Raw genomic sequence first — 24,086 nt, 5'->3', positions numbered from 1 at the left:
CAGAAATGCAGATGACAACAGCCAATACAGAAATGCACACAAGCCTTTCTTGATTGATGGATTCTGTTTGCAGTATCAAACCAGCTGTGATGCATGTTGGATAATTTTCAAATCATAGCGCATACATTAAAAAATTTTTTTTTATCTGGCATCAATTCCATTAAATCCTCTTCCTGGTCAATGCTCAATTAATTTGTCTTCATGAAATGTGTGTTTGAAGTGGAGATATATACAGGTACACGTGCTGCAACAGACTATACATATTGGCTGCAATGCTCTCTGTGGTTGAAGTAAGGTGACTGTTTCAAAATAATACATTCATTTTCCCTCGCTGCATTTATTTCATCTCCTTTTCAAAATGTCTTGTTATTTCCTCCTTTTTATTTTTTATGTTTCATCTTCATCTAATCTCCTTCCCCTTGCATTCTCAATGGAACATTTCAGCCTGCAGCTCAGACAGAGATCACTGGGGTCACGGCCAAAATGGATTCGTCATTGTTAGACTCTCAAGAACAATTTATCCAAAGAGAATCATCAGTATTCATTCATTCATTCATTTTCCTAACCGCTTTTATCCTCACTAGGGTTGCGGGGGGTGCTGGAGCCTATCCCAGCCGTCTTCGGGCAGTAGGCGGGGGACACCCTGAATCAGTTGCCAGCCAATCGCAGGGCACACAGAGACGAACAACCATCCACGCCCACACTCACGCCTAGGGACAATTTAGAGCTTCCAATCAACCTGCCACGCATGTTTTTGGAATGTGGGAGGAAACCGGAGCACCCGGAGAAAACCCACGCAGGCCCGGGGAGAACATGCAAACTCCACACAGGGAGGCCGGAGCTGGAATCGAACCCGGCCAATTGCAGAGAATCATCAGTAGCTGTCTTAAATTGCCATTATTACGGTGAAGCGCATTTCAGTCTAGTCAAATTAGATTCTAAATTAGATGATCTATTTTATGGTTCTGGAACCAAAACTTTTCTACCAAAAATTTGAGGGTCATGAGACAATTTAGATACATCAACTGGTGGGATCTTTGTTGAAGAAATTTAAATCAAAATACATTTAATTACCGGTAGTCATTTATCTGAGTCTCAAACTCTGAGAGCCACATAAAAGAAGGCCATGTACAGTATTTTTACCAACAACGGCTACATGAGAAGCCCCCTGGCCAGTTCTAAAAATAGCTCACCAGTGTTGGGCCAATTGTGATTTCTCAGAAATGTTGTAGTTGCTATCCTTTGAAAATGTGAACAGATATTGAGACATAAAATATTGCTGATTGATATGGCCCGGTAGTCCAGTGGTTAGCACGTCGACTTCACAGTGCAGAGGTACCGGGTTCAATTCCAGCTCCGGCCTCCCTGTGTGGTGTTTGCATGTTCTCCCCGGGCCTGCGTGGGTTTTCTCCGGGTACTCCGGTTTCCTCCCACATTCCAAAAACATGCATGGCAGGCTGATTGAACGCTCTAAATTGTCCCTGGGTGTGAATGTGTGTGCGGATGGTTGTTCGTCTCTGTGTGCCCTGCGATTGGCTGGCAACCGATTCAGGGTGTCCCCCGCCTACTGCCCGAAGACAGCTGGGATAGGCTCCAGCACCCCCCGCGACCCTAGTGAGGATCAAGCAGTTCGGAAAATGGATGGATGGATATGTATCTGTTTTGCTAATATTCTGACAAATCATGAATATGATCAGTGTCTTCACACAATTGAATACCAATAACTGCTAATTACAGCCTCTACAACCAGACAGATAAGGATATTTTTAACCTGATGCTGATTCTGACATTTGGCAGGGTAACACTCTGATAACTGATTTATCGGCCAATTAATCATTAAAAAAATGGAGCAAATAAAATATATATGTTTTGAGCTCTTAAACCCTACAATAAAGAGATGACGTACAGGCAGAACACGTCGCCGTTTTACAATACTTCGTCCTTAACTCTTTAATGCACCCTATAACCCGATAACATGATAAACTGTCCACAGTAGTAGCTGTCCATGAAACTGTGAAGTATTCGTTTAACTTTAGAGTGCAAAATTGGCCGATTTCATGCATGTTTTGGTGGGGGTGTTTGAATTAAATTATTTTTGTCTTGTGTCATAGTGTGTTAATATGTACAAAAAAAACAATCTGATTTCTTTTTCTGATTTTTGACTAGTTTAAATGAGCTAATATTGGCATGTTAAATAGAGTAGGTTAGAACCTAATACTACCACTATTAAAGGTAATTTGAACACATTTCAGAAGTGCGTCTGAAACTGTTGTATTAATAACTTCCTAAAGAGTAGAGTAGCTCTCAGCTTCAAAAATTGGCAACCCCTAAATTATATACAGTATAATTATAGACGTGTGTGTGTGTGTGTGTGTGCGTGTGTGTGTGTGTGTGTGTGTGTGTGTGTGTGTGTGTGTGTGTGTGTGTGTGTGCAGGTTTTATTCTGGTTGTGATAATAGAGGTACATGGGTGTTAACAGACATGCAGTTCAGTGAGCTCCACTTTTTCCTCACATCAGCATGTGTGTCATGCTTGCATTAAACCCTCAAACACACATTTGCTTTATACAATTGGGAACACCTTCGGGTCTCTCCAAATTTGTCTCCTCAGCGTGGCTGTGGCCTCAGAATGATGCTAATTTCTATTTCACAAAACATCAGATCCTCATAATAACAGTACCTTTTTAGATGGATTTTGCATCATCGCTGCCATGAATCAGCCCTCTGTTCAGAACAGACCTTTTAGCTGTTTTGAATGACTCATTTATCAGATGTTCTTGGCACATGTTCAGATGACAGAGGTTCTCTGGTGTCAAGGCACCTTGGTAATGATTTTTTGAAGAGACTTATTCAGTGACGACACAACATTACTGGCAAAGGGACAACCCTCCACCAAATCAAACAGTTGGTGTGTTTTGTTTTGTTTTAATTGCAGGACTCACAAAAGATATATTTCAAATCCAAATTCCAAAACTACATTTTTATTTTCCCTTGGAAGTACTGTAATTAATGCCCCTGTAGTTGAGTGGACTTTCCCAGACGTCACGCAATTATACACTTGGGGAAGGATTCTTTTGGGATCCTCTGCAGCACCGGTGTTAGTGCTATTTTGAGATATTGATGGGGAAACTCAGCAATATTGCAAAATTTGGTTAATATCTTGTGTTCCAATGTCTGGGTTTTTTTGTTGTATTTAGAATCGCTGATGGCGTAGTGGTACACAGTTGTCTAGTTCCCACTCAGTCACGGTGTGTATGTGGGTGTGAATGGTCGTTTGTCTCTACATGTGTCCTGCAACTGACTGGCGACCAGTTCAGAGTGTAGTCCGCTTTCCGCTCGAAGTCAGCAGGAATAGGCTCCAGCAACCCTCTGCGAGCCTGTTCAGAGTAAGCAGTGTTGAAAATGGCTTGATGGATGGATCAGCAGGCACCGGGAGAACATGCAAATTCCACATAGGAAGGACATAGTCGGAATTGAACCCTGTACCTCTGCACTGTGAGGCCGGCGTGCTAACCAGTCGAGCACTGTGTCGCCTATACTTCTTTTCATCCGCGAAAAAAAATAAAGAAAAAAAAGAATTGTAAGAAAAGCTGAAAAACAATGTGATGTTTGCTTTTGAGAGACAGCAAAATAAATTATGACATATTTCAGCAACTGTCCACCTCAGAAGGTCAGGAAAAAAGTGTTCATTTCATTGGTGGATGAAAACACTGTATGCCATAGAGCATGAATAATTTAACATCATGCCGGGAAGCTGGCCTCGGGATTCTGAATACAGTTTCAAATATCAAATCCCCACTTTTTTCAAGGTTTCTGTCCTGAGACTAGTTGAAAATTAAAATGTGGAAGAAAACTTACACAGTCAAACACATTCAACAGAGAAAACTCTATTTGATGAGGCAAATGCAGCACATGATTTGTTTGTTTTAGTCTGTTTGAAGCATCTGGTGTCGTCTTCAGTTCTGTAAAAGTAACTTGTGTGCTCTGAAACTGCCAGACGCTCACATCTATTCATATCTGAGGACACACATGTGCAAACACACACATTTTGTACAGAGGGAAGTTTAAGGGGGAGAAAAGAAAAATCACATTTCTGTTTTGCAATGGCTGCTGTAGAAGCTGTAAAAGCAGACTCTGGTGATTATTGCTCTGTCTGACCTTTTGTGCAGGACTGTGTGCACTGCCTGCATGGAAAATGTCAGACTTGATTTGACAAGCAAAGTCTATATGAAGTCGAACTCCTCTGAGACATTTCCAAACTGGTTTAAGTAATTAACTGTGCTGGTCAATAGCCACAATTAAGGAGTAGATTACATGAAGGTCCAGAGTTATCAAGGGTAACAAATACAACATCGTTAAAATCAAGTCTTCATTTAAAACATGGAGGAAAAGTATTCTTGGTACAAATGGTAGAACATCTTTCCAAAATTCAATGCATACTTGTGGTTCAGTACCTCTAGATTTGCACATTCGCAGACTTTTTTTTCTTCTCAATTTTGTTTTCAACATACCTAATCTCCGCCACTTGGGGTAAGATCCCATTCCCGACCTGGCCACTACACCAGACAACCTCAACGCGTTGGCAGCGCCTAGAAATTCTGTCCATAAATTTTATGAACAGAATTGGTGATAAAGGGTGACCATGGCGAGTTCAACCATCACTGGGAACAAATCTGACTTACTGCCGGTATTGCGAACCAAACTCTGACATTGTTGGTAGTCGGACCGAACAGTCCGTATTGGGGGGGCCGGTACCCCATACTCCCAAAACACCCACGACAGTACTCCCGAAGGGACATGGTCAAATGCCTTGTGAAGTCCACAAAGCCTGGTTGGGCAAACTCCCATGCACCCTCGAGGACCCTGCCAAGGGTGTAGAGCTTGTCCACTGTTCCACGGGACCACCACCTGGTCTGCCAATCCAGAGGCACTCTCCCCGATGACCGCACGATGTTGCAGAAGCGTGTCAACCAGGGCATCCACACAACACCCAGAGACTCAAGGAACTCCGGGTGGATCTCATTCACCTCCAGGGCTTTGCCACTGAGGAGCTTTTGAACCAAATCGGTGACTTCAACCCCAGGTATAGGAGAGCCCACCTCAAAGTCCTCAGACTCTGCTTAGTCTAAGGAAGACGTGTTGGTGCAACCAACAACTTGCAAACTACACTTTTTCAAACAGCCTCTCAGCATGTCTGTTTCCTCCTCCTTACCATTCAAATTAAATCAAGCTAACCTCCCAGGAGAACAGGCATCCACAGCATCATCAGTCATTCTAACTTCTTTACAGATGTTTCCTCCGGGAAACGCCAATTTTTTTTGAACTAACTCAAATTGTTTTTAATTACAATAGAGGATTCACAGCAGAAAGTTGAAAAATTATGTTGAACGTATGAAGTGAAAATGTTCCCACAACGCTGATAGTTTTTCTCCGCTTTCCTTCAGCTCTCCAGACCACCCAGCCACCGAAAGTCCTTTTCCCTCCGCAGGGACAAGACACGGGGATAGAGACCACACCCGGTGAGTACCAAGTCCTTTATGATATATGTTAAACACTGCACACTGTGCACCTTTTCTTCCCTTATGTTTAAGTAGTCTCCATCAAAGTTCCATCCAAATTCCATCTATTTTTGTCTTGATTTCTTGAAGATGAGTCATTCTATCAATCTTCTGTATAATACTATTAATGTGTCTTTATAGTTATCACATGAACCAATGTTTCTTAAAAAGATTGTAAAACGGTTTGTCAGGGGTACCAAAGGAATGTTGTCTGCCTCACATTGCAGAGGTGCAAGGTTCGATTCCGGCTCCAGCCTTCCTGTTCTCCCCGTGCCCGCGTGGGTTTTCTCCGGGTACTTCGGTTTCCTCCCGCATTCCAAAAACATGCAGGGCAGGTTAATGGACCACTCTAAATTGTCCCTGGGGGTGAGTGTGAGTGTGATGGTTGTTTGTCAATGTGTGCCTTGAGAGTGGCTGGCAACCAGTTCAGGGTGTCCCCCGCCTACTGCCCCAAGACAGCTGGGATTGGCTCCAGCACATCCGTGACCCTCATGAGGATATGCGGATGGAGTTGAGCAGCAAAATCAACCCGGTTGTAGTTACTAAGGGGGCTGCCATTTTTCCACTTTCTCTTCCCACTGAAGCTGAGCCATGATTGATTGTAGCCTATGCCCTGAGCAACTGTGATGTCACTTTCAGTCGAGTGTTAAAATGGCTTCCCCCTAAGATAAATGAAAACGGGTGTATTTTGTTGCATAACTCATATTTCACATACATAATATTAATCAGAATTTGGGGCTGCGTTGAACATATTTGTGAAGCAACATTTTGGGTTGACTTCCCCTTTAAGTCTGTTTCAAATGTTCTTGTGGTAATTGTATAGTGCACGTTGTGCTTCAGTACCGGATGATTGAATGTGCATGTGCGCGTGCTTCACCTACTGTGCAGCGCTCTCTCTGACGATGTTAGCACTGGAGGCAGAAAGGTGTTTGTGTACAAGTATGGGTGTTTATGTTTCCATTAATCCCACATTGATGTAGTAGCAAGCAAATAGTCCCTAGTCCCCTAGGCCCCTGTACACAGATTGCAGCTGGGACACCTTTTAATGGAAATCAAGCAGTTTCACCACCTACTCACACAATCAACAGCAGTAAACACAGTGTACATGCACACTGGAAACACACAGTCAAGCACGCACAAACACAATCATACACATGCAGCACACGCACGCGCGGTTTTTAAAAATCTTGTCTTTAGCTCTGCAACGTAATACCAGCAGGCACAGTTACCTTGTTCATTTTGCTCATTTCTACCTGTTATTCAAATTTCCACATAGCCGTTCAACCATGTTTTTACTGACTCTGGTTTCCTCTCCATTCAGGTTTTTTCTCAACTTTTCTTAGTCTCCTATCTGTCCCATGTCTCGTGTTGCCGCTGTCCATCACTCCACAATACCATTGGGTAATCAACACAATTAATTTTAGTCATTATCTCACTAATGTGGGCTAGAGGCAGATGAAATACATAATTAAAGATTGATTGGAGATACGAGTCGTACACTGAATATGCAAAGAAAAAAAAAGATCCATGAATAATTAAGGTAGCTTGAGGAGTTACAGGGACGTCTTCCATTACAAAAACACTCTGGTGGGCCCAAGCTGCATTTGTGAAACAATCTATTAGCAGCTTAAGGAGAATGAACATGGTTTTGAATTAATACTTGTCTTGTCATAAGTAGCTCAGAAGACTTGCAGAATTCATCTACAAATTATGGTTATGTGCTTTTCTCCTGGGTTAATGGGATGAACATTTTTCTTTCCGTGTATTTGGCATTTTTAAACTACAGAGCTCTAACAACATAAAACTGTGGAGGATAAATGGAAATCAATGTAGGGTTTTTTTTCTATACCTATACCTCTCAGTGTTTAACAATGTATCGTGCAATGTTTCCTCACATTGCTCAGTTTATACAATACAAAACAATACATTTTTATCAATATAGAGCTTTCACAACAGCTGCAGCTATAACAAAGCGCCTTACACAACAGTTGACATAAAATAGCAAAACAATATAACACAACACATAACATAAGACACGGACAGTAATGCAATCGTGCACTATTCCTGCTTACGCTTTGTTGTTTAGAGCAGTTCTAAATGAAAGAGGAGAAAATCAAAGGTTCCTATCACCAGTGGATCAGAGATGTGATGCTCAAAATGTGCACACACCTGCTATCAGCTATGTTTGAAAGTAAACAAGAAGCTGTCGCGTCCATTGACGAAAAAAGAGATTGGTTCACTTCTCCTGTCACATGTAAATCCACTTCATTTCCAAGCAGTAACTTTGAGCTGCAAATACGCATCAGCGCTCCGCGCTGACGCTCCTCCATCCTAATCCTTGGCTCCACCGGCCATCCATCCAACCGCACGAACGCAGATTTTCCAACAGTGCCTACATCTCCGCTAAACGAAATGGGGCTCTGAAAGATGCTGCCCATTACAGGTGCAAAAAACACAAATGCCCCGGGGCTGCTGAGCGGCGACAGTCAAATAGCACCAACATTCCCCCAATCGAAATTAAAATCAGCCCTGCTACACGCGTGCTGCCGAGAAGCTGCTCCATTTCACAACAGCTGCAGCTGTAATAAAGCACTTTAAAGATAACATAAAATAACAACCATACAACAACAAAAGAAAGTTAAAACAAGAAATTATAACACAAATTACATTTTCTAATACAGATACACTAGACATCAGAAAACAATAGAATGATGTCAGTCTTCTGTTGGGTTGAAAGCCAAAGAATGAAGATGTGTTTTTAAACAAGTTTTAAAAATGGACAGTGAGGTGGCTTGCCTACATAACCAAGGCTGCGCTCAGTCCTCGGCGCCTCCAATAGTGTGTGTTCCGCAGGGATGGAGGACCTCTGAGAGGTAAACTGGGGTGGGGGTATTTTAAGATTTGAAAACAAATAAAAGTATCATGAAATAATCTCTAAAATGTACTCGGAGCCAGTGAAGGGTAGCCAGAATTAGGGTTATGTGCTCCCTCTTACGAGCTCCAGTTAAGAGGCAAGCAGCAGCATTTTGGACCAACTGGTGATACATGAGGAAGGACTGGCTGACTCCAAAATAAAGTGCATTACAGTACTCCAGCCAAGATGTAACAAAGACACATATTACTGTTTCGAAATGCTGCTGAGAAAAAAAAGGATTTTATCTTAGCCGGTTGCCTAGGATGAATGTGTTTAACACTGTAAGGCCTCTCTGTGATTTGGGTAAACAGTGTTGACAGTACTTGAACGGGCATAACAATATTAACATCACCAAGAGAACATCATGTGCCGACACCTACAGTTCTTGTACTTGATTGAAGAGTGTATCCATATCAATATACAGGTATAATGCAGGTGAATCAGTGTTGGACAGTAAGATTCGATATGATTGTGATCTCCATATTTTTTTTACCTCTTCAAATATTCATAAGATAGGCCTTCGTAAATTCAAAAAGCCGACCAAAAAGTCCATTGGGTCATTTTGTTGGAGAACTTGCAGGATTAGATTTCTGTCCATGGTAAACATTTTCAATGAATATTCATGCCATGTCGACCAAATTCAGAAAATTAGCAACAACAGTTTGTCTAATACACACTGCATCTGGCAAGTTGGCCAGTTGCTCACGGGCAAAGTTTCATTTTTTTGTGTGTGTGTGTGTGTGTGTGTGTGTGTGTGTGTGTGGTGTCAGAAAGGTTGAGAACAGATTATTCTCCCGGATACACAATAAGCACTTTATTTTCTGGGGTCACTTAAGCCTATTTCTCAAGTAATGTATGTTGCTACTCCCTCAGGACAAATTCCTCTCTATCCTCTCCCTCTGTCATCGTTCCATGAAGTATATCGAAGAGGAAAATAACACACACATTCACAAGTGGAAAAGCTATCAGTGAGAGTTTGACTGTGAAAAACGGGTGAAGATAAGTTGGTATATTTTCTACCCTCTCCCACACCCCTCCCCCATCTGTCTCGGTTTTACCCCCCATAGCATTTATCTCAGTGTATCTGTCTCCTTCTGTCCCTGTGAGGTGTCTGCTTCGATCTCACTTTATTTCCATCTGTCTGTGTCCTATCTACTGCTGCCACGATCTCAAACAGTTTCACTGTCTTCCTTTCAGCTCAGTCCATCTCCTCATTCACATCCTTTAAAATGGTTGTGCACGTGTCAGTATTTCCTTTCAAATGGTTAGAGAGATAACTAGAAGTGGTGTGCAGCAGGCTATGCCAAGTTGGATTTTTATGGTCCACATTTATGCAATGGCATTGCTTGATATACACTGTGCAATCATTTAACCTTCTGCCATTTATTTGGACATTGCCATCTCCCAATGTCTATTAGAGAAACAAAACAGTAACTATGAAACATGAGGATTAAGAAATGATATATCAAATCAATGATAATGAAATTGGAAGGATAGAAGGAAATTACTTTACAATTGCAAAAGAGCCACGATAGTCCAGTCTGTGTTCAATTCCAAAATTGAATCAATGGTATACTGTATATACCTTTCGTGGAAGAGCTGTGACAATCAGAGTAAAATTCTTAACTTGTTTTTTACACATCGCCTGTAACAATATAAATGTAATTTTGAGGATTTTTTTTCATGTACTTTGTGAGCATGTGAGTGGTTGAAATTCAAAGCTTTTAATTTGAAGAATTGTTTTGGTTGAAACTACAGGCTAAAAGAAAAAGAGCATATTAAGAATAGCATTCTAAATGTCAAGTAGAGACTTGCACAGTCTTGGTTTCTCCTAATTCAAAACACACAAATGGGAGAAGATATTTAAGAAGGTAAAATATAACACAAGACACAACATTTGTCTGAGTGAAGTGATAGAAGGAGAAGTTAAACCGACAAGAAACATAAGAGAAAAAAGGGTCGGTAAATGCTGCTGCCAAAGCATGAGTGAGTCATGCTTCATGGCTCTCATTGGCAACAGCGTTGCCAAATGTTTTTTTTTTCTTTTTATACATTGTTTTTCATTTTATTTCATTTCTCATGATCTACTGTCGTGAATAGAGTTGTTGTCTTTTACCTTCACCTTTATTGTACTTTTATGGACACAAATAACAAGCACTACAATCGAGTTTGGAGAAGTCCTCTCGGTCAGAAGCACCATGTGTGAAACCGTCATACGTTATACCTCCTACCTAGTTCTGGAGGCAAACATGTGAATCCACATTGTCAAGAGATGATTTTTTTTTTTTTTTTTTTTGTGAGTTTGGTTGCCTTTCTTTGCCGTTCTCTCCTAATGTTTTTATTCTGGTATTGAAAGTCTGTCAATCAGTTACTAAGATTCAGTAAAACGTGCCCACTTGAATGCCAAAGGATCACTAAATAGAAGTTAATACATACACAAAATATGAAATATTATTTTCTTCAAATTTGACTACTTTGAAAATACTTTTGTTTACCTGATGTTTGCTAACTTTGCATGTTGACTGCTTTTCCCCAAACTCATGAAAGTTACTGGTTCGAAAGAGATTTTCCAGCTTTTTGCTGAACATTCAGTATGGTTAATTAATAATTCTACTCTTACAATTTGAATTGTGAGCCAGCAACTCTGTAGTATAGTTTTGTTTTCTCCTCAAAGGTTTTTTTTTGGGGGGGGGGGGTTCTGAATCTATAATTCTTGCCTGCCTTTAAGAGCATTTGCTGTTTGGTCCTGTGATGTTAATATCTCCATCAGTTTCCAATTATTTTCATGCTGGCTATCCTCTCATTCACTCGATTTTACAAATGAAGACGTTCTCTGCGGGATAACATTCCTGTGGAGTCGGAATCAGATTTTTCTGAAGCAGTAAGCACCTCTAAAAATCCATCTAACCAGGACGTGTATGTGCATGTGGGTGTGTATTCATCGGTCTGAGAGGAATAATGAATTGAATGTTAACGAGGCTGTGCTAGTTTGGATATCTGCCATCCAGCAGCAACAACACCCAGAGCAATGGCACAGGCTTGACATATGTTGCAAGTATGCATGCCAGTACGTATTATTTCATAAAACTCTACTGCTATGTCCTGCTCTGCTCGCACTCCTGTTTGTTTTGTCTCCCCAGTTTAAAAACAAAAAGTCTTGCACATTCTTATGAGCAGAATACTTTCTGCTCAGAGCATAGTTGGCATCAGCCAGTCTGAATGTTGCTATTGATGAAGGTCTTGCAACCCCGGCCGCAGTTGTCTAGCATTTGACTTTTACCAAAATTAGTGTTGTCAAGATACCAAAATGCTGACTTTGATATTACACCTGCATATTACACATAGTACATTTGACAATAACATTTATCCAATCCAATCCAATATAGTACCTCAAAACAATACTGGAATGATACTGTGGCCAAATCTACGCAGGAATTGCTGACAGCTAAACAACATCAAATTCTTTTCAATTGCAGTATTACATGCTAATCAGAATAGCTTTTGATTTTGTAAAAACATTGCCGAAAAGTTCAGGTGTACCCCACCCGCTGACTAAAACCCATCCAAAATACAAAGAAAAAAAAAAGATTGCCAACAGAGGGATGCAGAACGGAGAATCGTGTCTTTCTGGTTGTGACATTATTAAAAAGTTATAACTGAGGTGACCGACCATCCTACATAGCGCATGCATGTACGTCGTTTGAAGCTCAATCCATGTGACCCGCAAATTGAAGCTGTGTTGCGACTTTCTTTTTGTGGGAAAGTCAACAGTGGTAGTTAGATTGCAATAGTTCATTGCTATCAAAGGATGAAGTGCAAGTTTGTACATTTTGTCACCGAGTGACCACAAGAGCCACTGAAGCTTCGGCAGGTGAGATTTATTTTAAGAATAAAATCGCTTTCTTGCAATTGCAGACACCTTTCAAGGTTAGGTCAATGCTGTCTTCAAAAAAATCCATTGGAAAGGGTCATGTTAAAAACAAACCAAAAAACTTCTAGTCAAATAGTGGAAGCCAACTGTCGCTCTGTTTGTTTTGATCGTGGTGGTAACGCTATTTTTCAAATGATTTGTCCCAGCGGAAAATGAAGTTACAACGGTCCAAAAAACAGCTCTGCTTTAGCTGCTCTTAAACTGCCGGTTTAGATTTTACAAAGCCCTTCTGACTGGTCATTTAATTAACCTTGTCAAGCATATCGCCACTAATCTCCTTTCTAATTTCATCTGTTAATTTAAGACGCTTCTTAATGAGGCCAGTCCCCTAGCCAATCAAATGTCCAGAATAGGTATATAAGAGAAGGAAACTTTTTAATTAGAGCTGTCGGGAAATTGCCAAATATGGGCATCGAATGAGAATTGATGAGAACATCTATCATACCCCGAATAGAATCAATTCAAGTTTGTATTGTATTGTGATGTATTCAATGCCCTATTTGAACATTTGTTCCGCCACTGAGCAGAAGAAACAGGATCACCACCCAAGATTACACACTGCATCAAGGCAAAAAGGCCAAGTGACAATCAAAATATACCGCATGCTGACTAAATATGATTTGGAGAAAATGTTTTACAAAAACAGCGCAGTCACTTCATAACATTAATAGAGCAACCCAAAAAAAAAAGTTCTAAAACGTATGAAAAGGATTACAACTAACAAATCTGGAAGCTGCATTTGGCAAAAATGATGTGATTTTGGAAAGGTGTCACTGCCTTGTACACAGAACGGATTTAATACTGAAGCATTTGAGGATAAGAGAATAAGAAAGGATTTAACAACATATAATTGATTGTCTTTCCGGGGAGAGCTATTAGGAATCACCTCGGGTTTTGAATATTTTTGCTCTGAAGACTAAAAAGGTTGAACGTGTGTGGGAACTGATAAAATCGATGACAGGCGGCGTGATAGAATAGTGTGGGTGGAATAGTCAAATCTCTTTTCTCGCTTTGTGGCGTCTTCATTTCCTCTTAGAAAGAAATACTTTAATATTTGCTGAAATGATTAGCCGTCACATATTTATTAAATCATATCACTCCAACAATACTGTGCTGCCAAATATTATTGGGCATCTCAACAGCCTTTTCACAGCCAGATAAGGGCCTATAAATATGATGAATTATGCGTAAAGTATCATTTCTTGATATTTTATAGATTACAGTAAGTTAATTATCTAGATATTCAATGTTGACATTTGTTTACTGTTACTCTCCAAGGTGTTTCACAGAAAAAAAAACACAAGTGGTGTTAGAATTTGCTTTCATTTATTATTTTCTTTTTTTTTTCCAAAATACAGGTAAGATTTCTTCATAAACTACATTTCAACCTTCTTAAATACCGTTTTTAACTCCAGATGTAGCTACAGACAAAAAAATAACAGTCATGTATTTAGAGTGAGTGAAGAATGTTAATTTTATACATCTATCATACCCCGAATAGAATCAATTCAAGTTTGTATTGTATTGTGATGTATTCAATGCCCTATACCGCACACCAACATTTGTCCCGCCACTGAGCAGAAGAAACAGGATCACCACCCAAGATTACACACTGCATCAAGGCAAAAAGGTCAAGTGACAATCAAAATATACCGCATGCTGACTAAATATGATTTGGAGAAAATGTTTTACAAAAACTGCGCAGTCACTTCATAACATTAATAGAGCAACCCATAAAATAAAGTTCTAAAACGTATGAAAAGGATTAAAACTAACAAATCTGGAAGCTGCATTTGGCAAAAATGATGTGATTTTGGAAAGGTGTCACTGCCTTATACACAGAACGGATTTAATACTGAAGCATTTGAGGATACGAGAATAAGAAAGGATTTAACATCATTCATTTGTTGGAGGCTGGATATAAATGGATGAAATGTCACATGCTCAAGACCCAAAGCTCAGCTTTACTTACACGCACAGACACACAGCCATGCATGCGCACTTTTCAAACCAACAAATATATGAGCAAATGGACGGCAGTTGCATATGTTGGACCGGAGAAGGGCATGTGTGGTTTTTAAGTTATGTTTAATTAAATACGAACCAACAGTACTCTTTATTAGTTTTACAACTTTTTTTGAACTAAGTGACACTGAATCAAATGAGCAAATCTGATTCCCTGCCCCCCCACCCACCCCCCCAAAAAAATGGAAGTCTATGTTACTCATTATGAAATCTAATAAGCTCAAATACAGAGAATTTAATCCCTTGTAAAGACACCGTTGATCAACTGCTCTTGAGTTGGATCTCATTAGTTTGTGTGTTTGATGTTATTATTGTAATTCTTACTGTGATTTGTCTCGCAGCAAATGGAAATGGCCTATAATGTTATCGAATAATTATGTTCGACAAATTCAAGGCATGTGCAGCATGTTGTGGTCGTCACGAGCACATCTGCCTCACAGTTGAGAGGTTCTGGGTTTGAATCTTTGCCAGGATGATCCTGTGTGAAGTTTTCCCATGTAAAATACAAACACTTACCGGTACATAGCAGGTGACAGCAATGAATGCTTGCTTTTTCTTCCAACTACCTTTGACATCTTTTTCAAGACATCATGCAAAATCAAATTGTTGCTTGACGCTGACCGATAATGATAGGAAATTGCTTCTGAGATCCCCACTGATCAAAGAAAATACAACCATTGTCATTGACAACCGCAGCTACATTCAATTTTGTGCCTGCACTCAGTCTACCATCCAGATTTTGGGCACTTAAAAGAACCCTCAAAGGTACCTGGAAGAACCTCCAAATGCAACCCAGAAATTCATGAGCCAAGATTTGTGTCTGAGACAATTTCTTGCTGCAGGGCGCTTGTCCACTATGTCATTCAATTTATTTTTATTTCATGTAATTTATGATTCAACCCTCTCCACTTCGCTATGACCTACTTATCACAAGATGATCATTAAATAAGGGTAATTTCCCTTTTTCCCAAAGAAATTCAGAGGTATCAAGGGGGCTATGAAGACGTGTGTGGGAGCGTGCATTATTTCAATTAGCCATCTTAATAAAAAGTAGTAGTAGTACAATTCATGCTTTGTTTCAATGTGTGTGTGTGTACGTGTCTGTTTTTGTTTTTTGTTTTTACAAGAAATATACATCTTGCATTTTGGCTCATGGAAGGGATACACATGGCATGAGGAGAGCAGATAAGGCAGTGAATAATTCTGTGAAGGGCGGCTGTCTTATTCATGACAGGCTTCAGGAAGCTCCAATTTTCATAGTGCTTGTGCTCTTTCGGGTGTGGGTGAGTTGAAGCCTAATCCAGCTGACTTTGAGCAAGAGGTGGAGTCCACCCTGGACCGGTCACCAGGGAATAGCAGGGCACATTTATACAAACAATTTAAGTCAATTATCATCTTCCATTAAACTGGGTTGCAACTGTCCAAGTTTTCAAACAGTCCTGATAATTTGTAAGAGATGACATTATTCCACATCCATTTTCAATACCACTTATCCTGTTGAGGGTCGCAGAGAGCTGGAGCCTACCCCAGCTGACATTGAGCAGAAGGCAGACTACACCATGGATTGGTCACCAATTAATCACAGGGAACATAAAGATACAAGCAACCACACAAACTCACATTGTTACTGAGAAGGAACGATATCCATGCTGCCCACACAGGAGCCAGAAGAGTGAATCCAAATAATTTTTCTATGTAAAAGAGCAAAGACATATCAAACAAAGCAAAGACAAGTACATGTGTATTTAGCCAAACCACATAATGCCACATATGCCCTCGGTAGATGTCATGTGGGCCGGACCATTAAAATTATACCATTTTCTGCTGTAAAGAACCAAAATAATATGTCTTTCCTTTGTTTTGGTCTAAAGCACCAAAAGAACATGAGGGAAATGTTGAAATTTTATGAACATATCTTTTACAAAACATTTCATGAAGTACCTTAGATTTCCTACACCTTAGAAAATAAGGAGAGTGCTATTAAATGTGTAAAGAATAAAGTAATCACATGTCCTTGATAGCGTCTGCTGTGTTGGGTCTGTCTCAGTGATAGGTTGAGGCTGCTGTTTGTCACGTTGCGCTCGAAGCGACAGAGTAATCGCTTCGTGCGTAACAACAAACTGGGAATAAGTGGGTCACCGAAATAGCAGGCACAGAAAGGAACTTTGTCACAAAAATAATATTTATTACAACAAAAAAACCCAGTCTAAACAGAAAACAGAAAACGCTGGTTAAAAATGAAAACCAGGAAATAATTATAACGAGACAACAGAAAACGCTTGCGAAAAAGCGGCAAGGAGAAAGATTAGGCAAATACTACAATTACACACGAGAGATATCAAGGAATGCAACAATTATCAATAGTTTTAAAGTAGCGTTCAATCGAGAAGGTATAGGCAACAGCAATGGCACGGCGTGGAATACTCCGGCAGTGAGTCGACTGCCGGAGCGCCTAGATATAGCTGGTGCAATCACCGACAAATGGGTGGCAGGTGTGCAGGCGGCAAGCATTAACGCCTGCCCCCTGCTGTCAAATACGGAACATGACACTGTTGTCTTCTTCTCTGATCAAAAAAATGTCTTCTATTTCTGATCAAAACAGTGAGGGGACACACTGTTTTGATCAGAGTAGAAGACAACATACTCCATGAATCGCACCTTTTTAAAAATATTTTTTTTATATTCTTTTTATGCATTTTTTCACTTTTAAATGATTCTGCGGGCCTGATCGAGCCTTCTTGGGGGCCAGTTCCGGCCTGCAGGCCGTATGTTTGACACCACTGCCTTAACATCTGCTGGCTTAACTCTTTCAGGGACAGCGGTTACTACAGTGGACAATTAATCATGTTATCAGGTTGCAGGGTGCAGGAATGGGTTAATGGTAACAAAATAGCATCAATGGAAGTTATAACGCTTGTAACACCCTATATTTGAACACAAACTATTGCAACACATGTAGACAGTAGCATGCAACACTACACAAAGGCATATACCTTTCGAATGGATGGAACAGATTAATGGCATTTGGTGAGGGGCAGTCGCTGTATGCTATCACACACGCGGACCTTCGCCACTCAGTGAGATCCGGTCTTACGTTGTTGCTTGCTAGCAAAAACAGTTACCGGGCTTCTTGAAATGACTCAAATGAGATTTTGTCAGTTAAATTTTAGTTAATGTGGACAAATCAAGCAAAAATGCAGATGGAAATGAAATCTGACATTGAGGCTCAAAGCTCACAACTTTGCAAGCAGAAGGAAACAGATGGGAATGCCTCATCGCCAGCAGTTTGTCGAGCTTGGTGTGTGGCGTCAGAAATAACACACATCTGTAATAATGCTCACATTCAGTTGCTTCTTTTTGCGCATGTTTCAGAGAGGCTCCTTTAACAAGCAGTGACAAGTAAGTCAGGCTTAACTAAAGCTGCAGAGACAAAATTATTTTTCGACTACAGTGTTATATGACTTGCTTTTTAAAAACGGACCTGTACTGAAATTTCCTGACAAGAGATACACAATCCAGTCTCACTCACACACATGATCAAGGTGGGTGTGTTTTTGCAACGATGCAATCAGCAGCAGTCTAAAATGATGATGCACCAGCTCGGTTTATGGTACCTCCCTAACATTAGTGACAGCGGCACAGCAACATTCTTTCATTCTATCTCTTTTCAACACCCTTTTCTTTCAGCCACAAAAACAAAACGATGACTGAAATCACTGCATAACAGGCACACCACATTTCTTAGGTTGTATTTTTGATTAGGCTAACAAGCCGTACCCAGCCATTTAAATGCACACAAGGTAACCAAACGATATAATTTCACACACCAGAACATGCTGAAAACACAAACACATCCTCAAAGGGCTTATTAGTTATGATCATGTACACCGGCAAACCTGCGGCTCTGGAGCCGCATGCGGCTCTTTAGCGCCGCCCTAGTGGCTCCCTGGAGCTTTATTAAAAATGTTTGAAAGTGGAAAAAGATGAGGGAGGTAAATATATATATACTGTATATAGATAGATAGATAGATAGATAGATAGATAGATAGATAGATGTACACAAACATGCACACATACACATTTGATCAGAATTTTACAGCTTTTTCAAAGCATATAGCAGTGTACATTCGGATTTATAGTCATACAAAGTGACCCAAAAAAAAAAATCAGGTAAGCACTGTTGGGAAAATGTTCTTCCATTTTTCTTTATTTTGGACGTCATTTTAAGACATCAAGTCATAATATAGTCAAATGTGCTTCAAACGATAGGTCCACCCCAAACCACCAAAAGACTCATGTGTGTTTTGGGGTAAAATTCATCATGTTCGTTTCAACCAATCAGCATTCGATTAGCAACCAACACGGTCTCATTTCATCAAAAAAAAAACCCCAAAAACTTTAACTTTGAGAAGGCAGTGGTTGAATTCGAGCAATGGCTCGAGTCCTCTCAGTTGTTCAAGTTTCTATATCGACCACAGCATAGCTTGGACGTTTAACTTGATACTGTCCCACTCTATTTTCATTTACCCAGTCTATTTCATGGATGTTTTTAATTATTGCGAGCAGTTTATGATTTGTTGAAGCAGTGATCATTCACAATCAGCAGTAAACAATGTGCTTTTGTTGCCATGATGACAAGAATAGTGCTTGCTCATTTGGGGTGACCTGCATTTTCTTAAGAAAATGAGTGTAAATGCACAAAGCAGCATGCTTCTCCAACTGCTCAACACAAAGTGATTTAAGATGTCAGGCTGAGGAAATTAATTTAACAGCATATAATTCATGGTGGTTAAATATGCTGCTCTGTCATTTGTCATCTCATGTTGTAATCTAATTAAAATGGATTTCCAGTATTTTAGAAACATGCTTTTCAAATGAATTTGGATTTTCTGTGTTTGAACTTTATGTAGACTACTCATCCCCCATCCCCTCCCCCAATGAGGGTAACATGCTCAATTCCTTTGTGTTTCATAGCTACTATGAAAGTGTGTTTGAGGCCCTTGGAGATGATGCATTCCAAGGTGCAGCTCAGCCTCTTGAGTGTTCACTTATTTCACAAATCTCTGTCATGTTTTGCGTGATGGTAGTGCAGAGGACCCTAAAACGCATGGAGGCAGGGAGGACCAGGGTGGAGTGACCAAGATGTATTCAACAAATATGCAAACAGGAATACACAGGAAAACTAAATCAAAAACTCATTCAAATAAAATCCAGAAAAATCACAAGATATCAAAACAGCAAAAATCTAAGACAAAAAACAAAACATGACACGTGCACAGAGCAACAATGACCCGACAGCGGGAGTCCTTTTAAACAAAAGCAAACTAATGACACAATGACCAACAGGCGTGCAGCTGCAGGCGGAGCCCTACAGTGCCACCTGTTAGTCACAAACAGAACCATGACAGATACCTGTCGAAGTCGACCACACTTTAGTCTCATGGATGAAGCTAGTTCAATGATACTGATGATATCAAGGATTATATCTGCAATAAATCAAATCGTCTTTGGTTTTAAGGTGACATCTTTCTGGATTCAGGCAATCGGGGAGAAACAAAAAAAAAACTTTTTAAAAAGCTGTCTGATTTTCTGAGCAAATTTGTGTTTCTGGGGGGGGTTGCATAGTGATAGCATTGTGATGTGTGTTGCAGGAATGCCTCTCAGTCTGGACTGCAAGGCTTTTTTTGGCTACAGTGGAGAAAACAGGAGACCGATCATCTACTGGATGAAAGGAGAGAAGTTTGTTGAAGAGCTTGCAGGACACATTAAAGAAAGTGATGTCAGGTAATGACAAGCATTATTTTGCATTGACAAGTCAGACTGCACAGGCACTGGAACAAAGAAGGCAGCAAAGTGAGGATGTATGGCAACAACTTAATCACATGTATGACAGCGCATTTGACAATAAAGTTGTACTTGACTCGACTTGACACATGGAAGATGTGTTTGAAGGTCAACAGTTTGACCCTTCATGTTGGTGACTGTTTTGATGCAGTCTCACCACAACCGCATTGGAGTTCCTCTCATTCAGAGTGTGAATGCTCGTTCTTAATCAAACAAATCACACCAAGGATAAATGATGATTCAGGATTGGTGAGTGACTAAAACCTATTTTTATATTGGAATGGTTTCAGAAATCTCAAACATTCTAGCATTTGAAAACAAAGGAATGTTTTTGTTTTAAATTTTTGTTTCTTGCCTTGTTTTACTAATGCTTGTTTTAGCCGATAAGGGACAAGCGCTGAATCTTCCAGCCATTCGTCCATCCATCATTTTCCACTTAGCCAGTGGTAGGGCGCAGGGGCAGAAGCCTACGAAGGGAGGCCCAGACTTCTCTCAAACCCAGACACTTCATTCAGGCCAACCAGGAGACAGTGGCTATGTCCAAATTCACAAGGCTACGTCCTCCGAAGGCCGCATTTTTGGCCGCAAATTCAGATACGTGACGTTACGTCCGGCGCAACTCAACAGCCCGTGGTTTCTAAATTCCAGAAGGACTATTCGCAGACTTCAAAGGTGAGTTTGGACAGGCTTATTGTGAACTTGGACACCACATGCACTTGAGTCACGCCAGAAGTTGTTATGGTTCCGGACCAGTCTGGAACTGGAATGGATCTCACAAACGCAGACAAGGATAAGATTGAGCAACACGCAGCACTGATCCACCTGTCGGGTGCCTGAATGTTAACGATTAGAATCTTTGAACTGTACCATTAACCAGCATTGTATGCAACGGCGGCTGATCAAAGAGGGTGTGAGGCCATCACCCTAGACCTCACCTTAAGTCTTTGAGTAAAACAAAAGTTAAATAACAAAAATGTAAACAAAATATTGCCGTAAATATATTTCAAATTATATGTGTATCCTTCTTTATCGTTGGCATCTCATTTTCTGACACAACTTGTCTTTCGAGGCACCTTTGCAATGTGACATAGAAGTGTGGCATGCACAAATCCACAAAACGATTCAAGTTGATAGTTTCTTGAGAATATACTTTGGGCTGCTCGTCAGCCGGTTGCAGAGCACTCATCGAGAGTTCTCCAATTTTATTCATAATTTTAAAACAGTTGCTTTTTGTAATATTGTCATGAAATTATAAATTAGTGTAAATTAGTGACCAAAATCCTTCTTCTAGTTCTTTTCCACCCAACCCAAGTGTCATCAACCCAGTGGTAATAAGAATATGTATTGTAAACTCAACGAAAATACTTCTAATCCTAATTTCCCTATTATTTGTCAAGGTTAATTCCGGTGTCTTGTTTCATACTTAATAAGCCCCGTCTTAGGTCTCAGGGCCTCATCTTTGGAAATGGACTCAATACTAAGCCAGCGATTGGCCTCAGAAGGTTTTCTGTTCCAGGGTAGTACGAAAGAAAATAGCAGAATGAGTACTTAAATTTGAAACTAATCATACCCTGTGGTGTTTAATTAACCTTTACCTGATGAGTTCTCCATCTCTTGATCAAGTCCTCTGGCAACAAATGATCCAATCATCTACTGTTCCAAATCTGACTTATTACATTTTTATAGAGAGATTCCTGCTGTGATGTTTAGGTCCCTCCACCTTGCCGTCACACTAGTTGCCAATGTGCAGTGTTGATTCAATGCAATAAAGCCTGACTACACGCATGCACAACAATACAAGTCAAGTCACATTTATTCATATGGCTTTAATCGCAAACGGTCTCAAAGGGCTTCACATGCCCACAGTTGACAAATATTAATGGCATCCCCTGACCTTAACCTCAGGAGGGTCAGGAAAATATTTTGGGGAAGAATGAGAACCCTTGAGAAGGGGCCGCAGATGGGGGAATCGCCCTTCCACGATGACCAGGCTGCAATGGATGCCGAGTGAGCAACATTTGACACAATATTGTGCGATACGAAGTTAGAATGACATAAAAGTCCATTTAACAAGATGAAACCGCTGCAGGGAGACGTCTTCAGAGAGGTGGATTCTCTCCGGTCAATATATAATGTAATACAAGACAACAAGTTGTCTTGACAACAAGTGAAAGTAGTTTAAATGGAACACTTTCCCCCAAGAGCACAGAAGGTCTCAGGTTATTCACTTCCTTGCTTTCCAGCTACTCAGAATTTTGCAACTGAGCATTCTCACTGTTCACTCATGTGCATTGAATTGCAATACATACATATGCAACGTTCAGAAATTCACTTAGCCTTGCAAGGGCAAACGAAATGGCTTCTTTATCATGTTTATGTCCAGATGTCAGCCAGATGACCCATCTGTTGTCAACCCCCATTGTTTAAACGGGGATTTATGATTCATGATGATAGTGACAGATTCATGCAGTTGTTTTTACAACAATGTATTTGCATTGACAGTTAAAGTTGGTATAAAAATAGAACACACAGTGTCTGTCCATATCACTTCCGCTCACACACCCACACACACCTGCTATGTATTGCTAATCTATTGTTACACAGTAAATGTGGCAGAAAGGATGTGGTGACTTTTAGAGAAATCCTTTCTCTTAAGTAATCTGTATGACTCTGATGTATGAGGACAATAGTTTTAATTCACTTCAATCTTTAAAGATTTAAGTACCACACATCTATTTGAAAGACTGAACCTCAATTAAATTCCTCAGATTGTCATCTAAATTTTGCTTTGTTACATTAATAGGAGATAGTTGAATTGAAACATCGAAACCACCCATGCTTGAAGCCTTACAGAAACAACAAAACCCAAGAAGAGTCTCGATTACATTCAAGGTTGATCTACATCCAATCATGCATATGAGAAGATTAAAAGAGAAGACTACGTTTTTAAACTGGTTCTGCAGGCCAAACTACCGATTTCCAATATTGCAGTCATGTGTTTTAGTCTTTTTTTTTTTTCTTTCGTATGGTTTTGACCTCAGTATACAGTAAAGTAGCTGGGACCATGGCCCACATATTTTTGACATGGTGGAGATTTTTCAACTAGGTCTTCTGTAAGGGTAGTGTTGCCTGGATACAATAATAATAATAATAAATAAACAAATAAAAAGCAATGAAACTACTGGGGGTGCATAAAACAAATTATTGTAAACTAAATTTTGGACTTGACTACCACTTTCGTTTCATTTTGACCGCTGGCATATGTTTACATTGTGTGATCAGATTCACTAGCTGCCCCCCCCCCCCCCCCCAAGCAATGTTGTGTTAATACTGTCACCAAACATATGCGGAACTGGCCTTGAAGAAAATTGCAGGATTATTTGGACATTTGCATTTTGACGATTAGCGGGGAAATTTTGACAGACAAATTGGCCCTTCGCCGGAATGGCGAATCACACCATTGCTCATTTCAACTTGTCTCTGGCGATTTGTCGAACCGGGAGTGTGAACAATTAATCGCTCAGATTTTCATTGACTAAATGTGGTGGTATTGACCAAGAGTAGGCATTGTAATTTTAGAAAAACAAATTTGTGTAAGAGGTCCATCCACTAATACAATTGCAAATCAATGTTGCATTGTTGTTTTCACATGCAAATATGAATGAAGAAGGTATGAAATATGTAAAATGTATCTAAATATTTTGTCTACATGCTCAGCACGTAGCGATTCTCAAACACATTTCAATTGCAGTATTTCTCGGGGCGAGCAGCTGGCAGGTACTGTACCAACTGGTCTATTCAGATTTCTGGTTTCT

The 24,086-nt window shown here is 40.2% G+C and overlaps 1 protein-coding gene across 2 annotated transcripts in view; it reads left to right on the top strand.

Annotated features, from left to right (window-relative positions):
- The window catches only part of il1rapl2 (interleukin 1 receptor accessory protein-like 2), a 237,051-nt gene that overhangs the window by 190,800 nt on the left and 22,165 nt on the right, over positions 1 to 24,086 (top strand). For both annotated transcript variants that reach the window (XM_086138595.1, XM_086138587.1), the window contains exons 7-8: positions 5,444 to 5,518; positions 20,079 to 20,211. In XM_086138595.1, coding sequence (XP_085994721.1) covers positions 5,444 to 5,518; positions 20,079 to 20,211 — 208 coding nt within the window. The remainder of the gene's footprint in view (positions 1 to 5,443; positions 5,519 to 20,078; positions 20,212 to 24,086) is intronic.

The sequence above is a fragment of the Hippocampus guttulatus genome, chromosome 2 (genome assembly GCF_054856545.1).
Source record: "Hippocampus guttulatus isolate MCC_2025c chromosome 2, RoL_Hgut_1.0, whole genome shotgun sequence".
NCBI lineage: Eukaryota > Metazoa > Chordata > Actinopteri > Syngnathiformes > Syngnathidae > Hippocampus > Hippocampus guttulatus.
The sequence above is the reverse complement of the archived record's forward strand: the minus strand, read 5'-3'. Positions and strand labels throughout refer to the sequence as shown.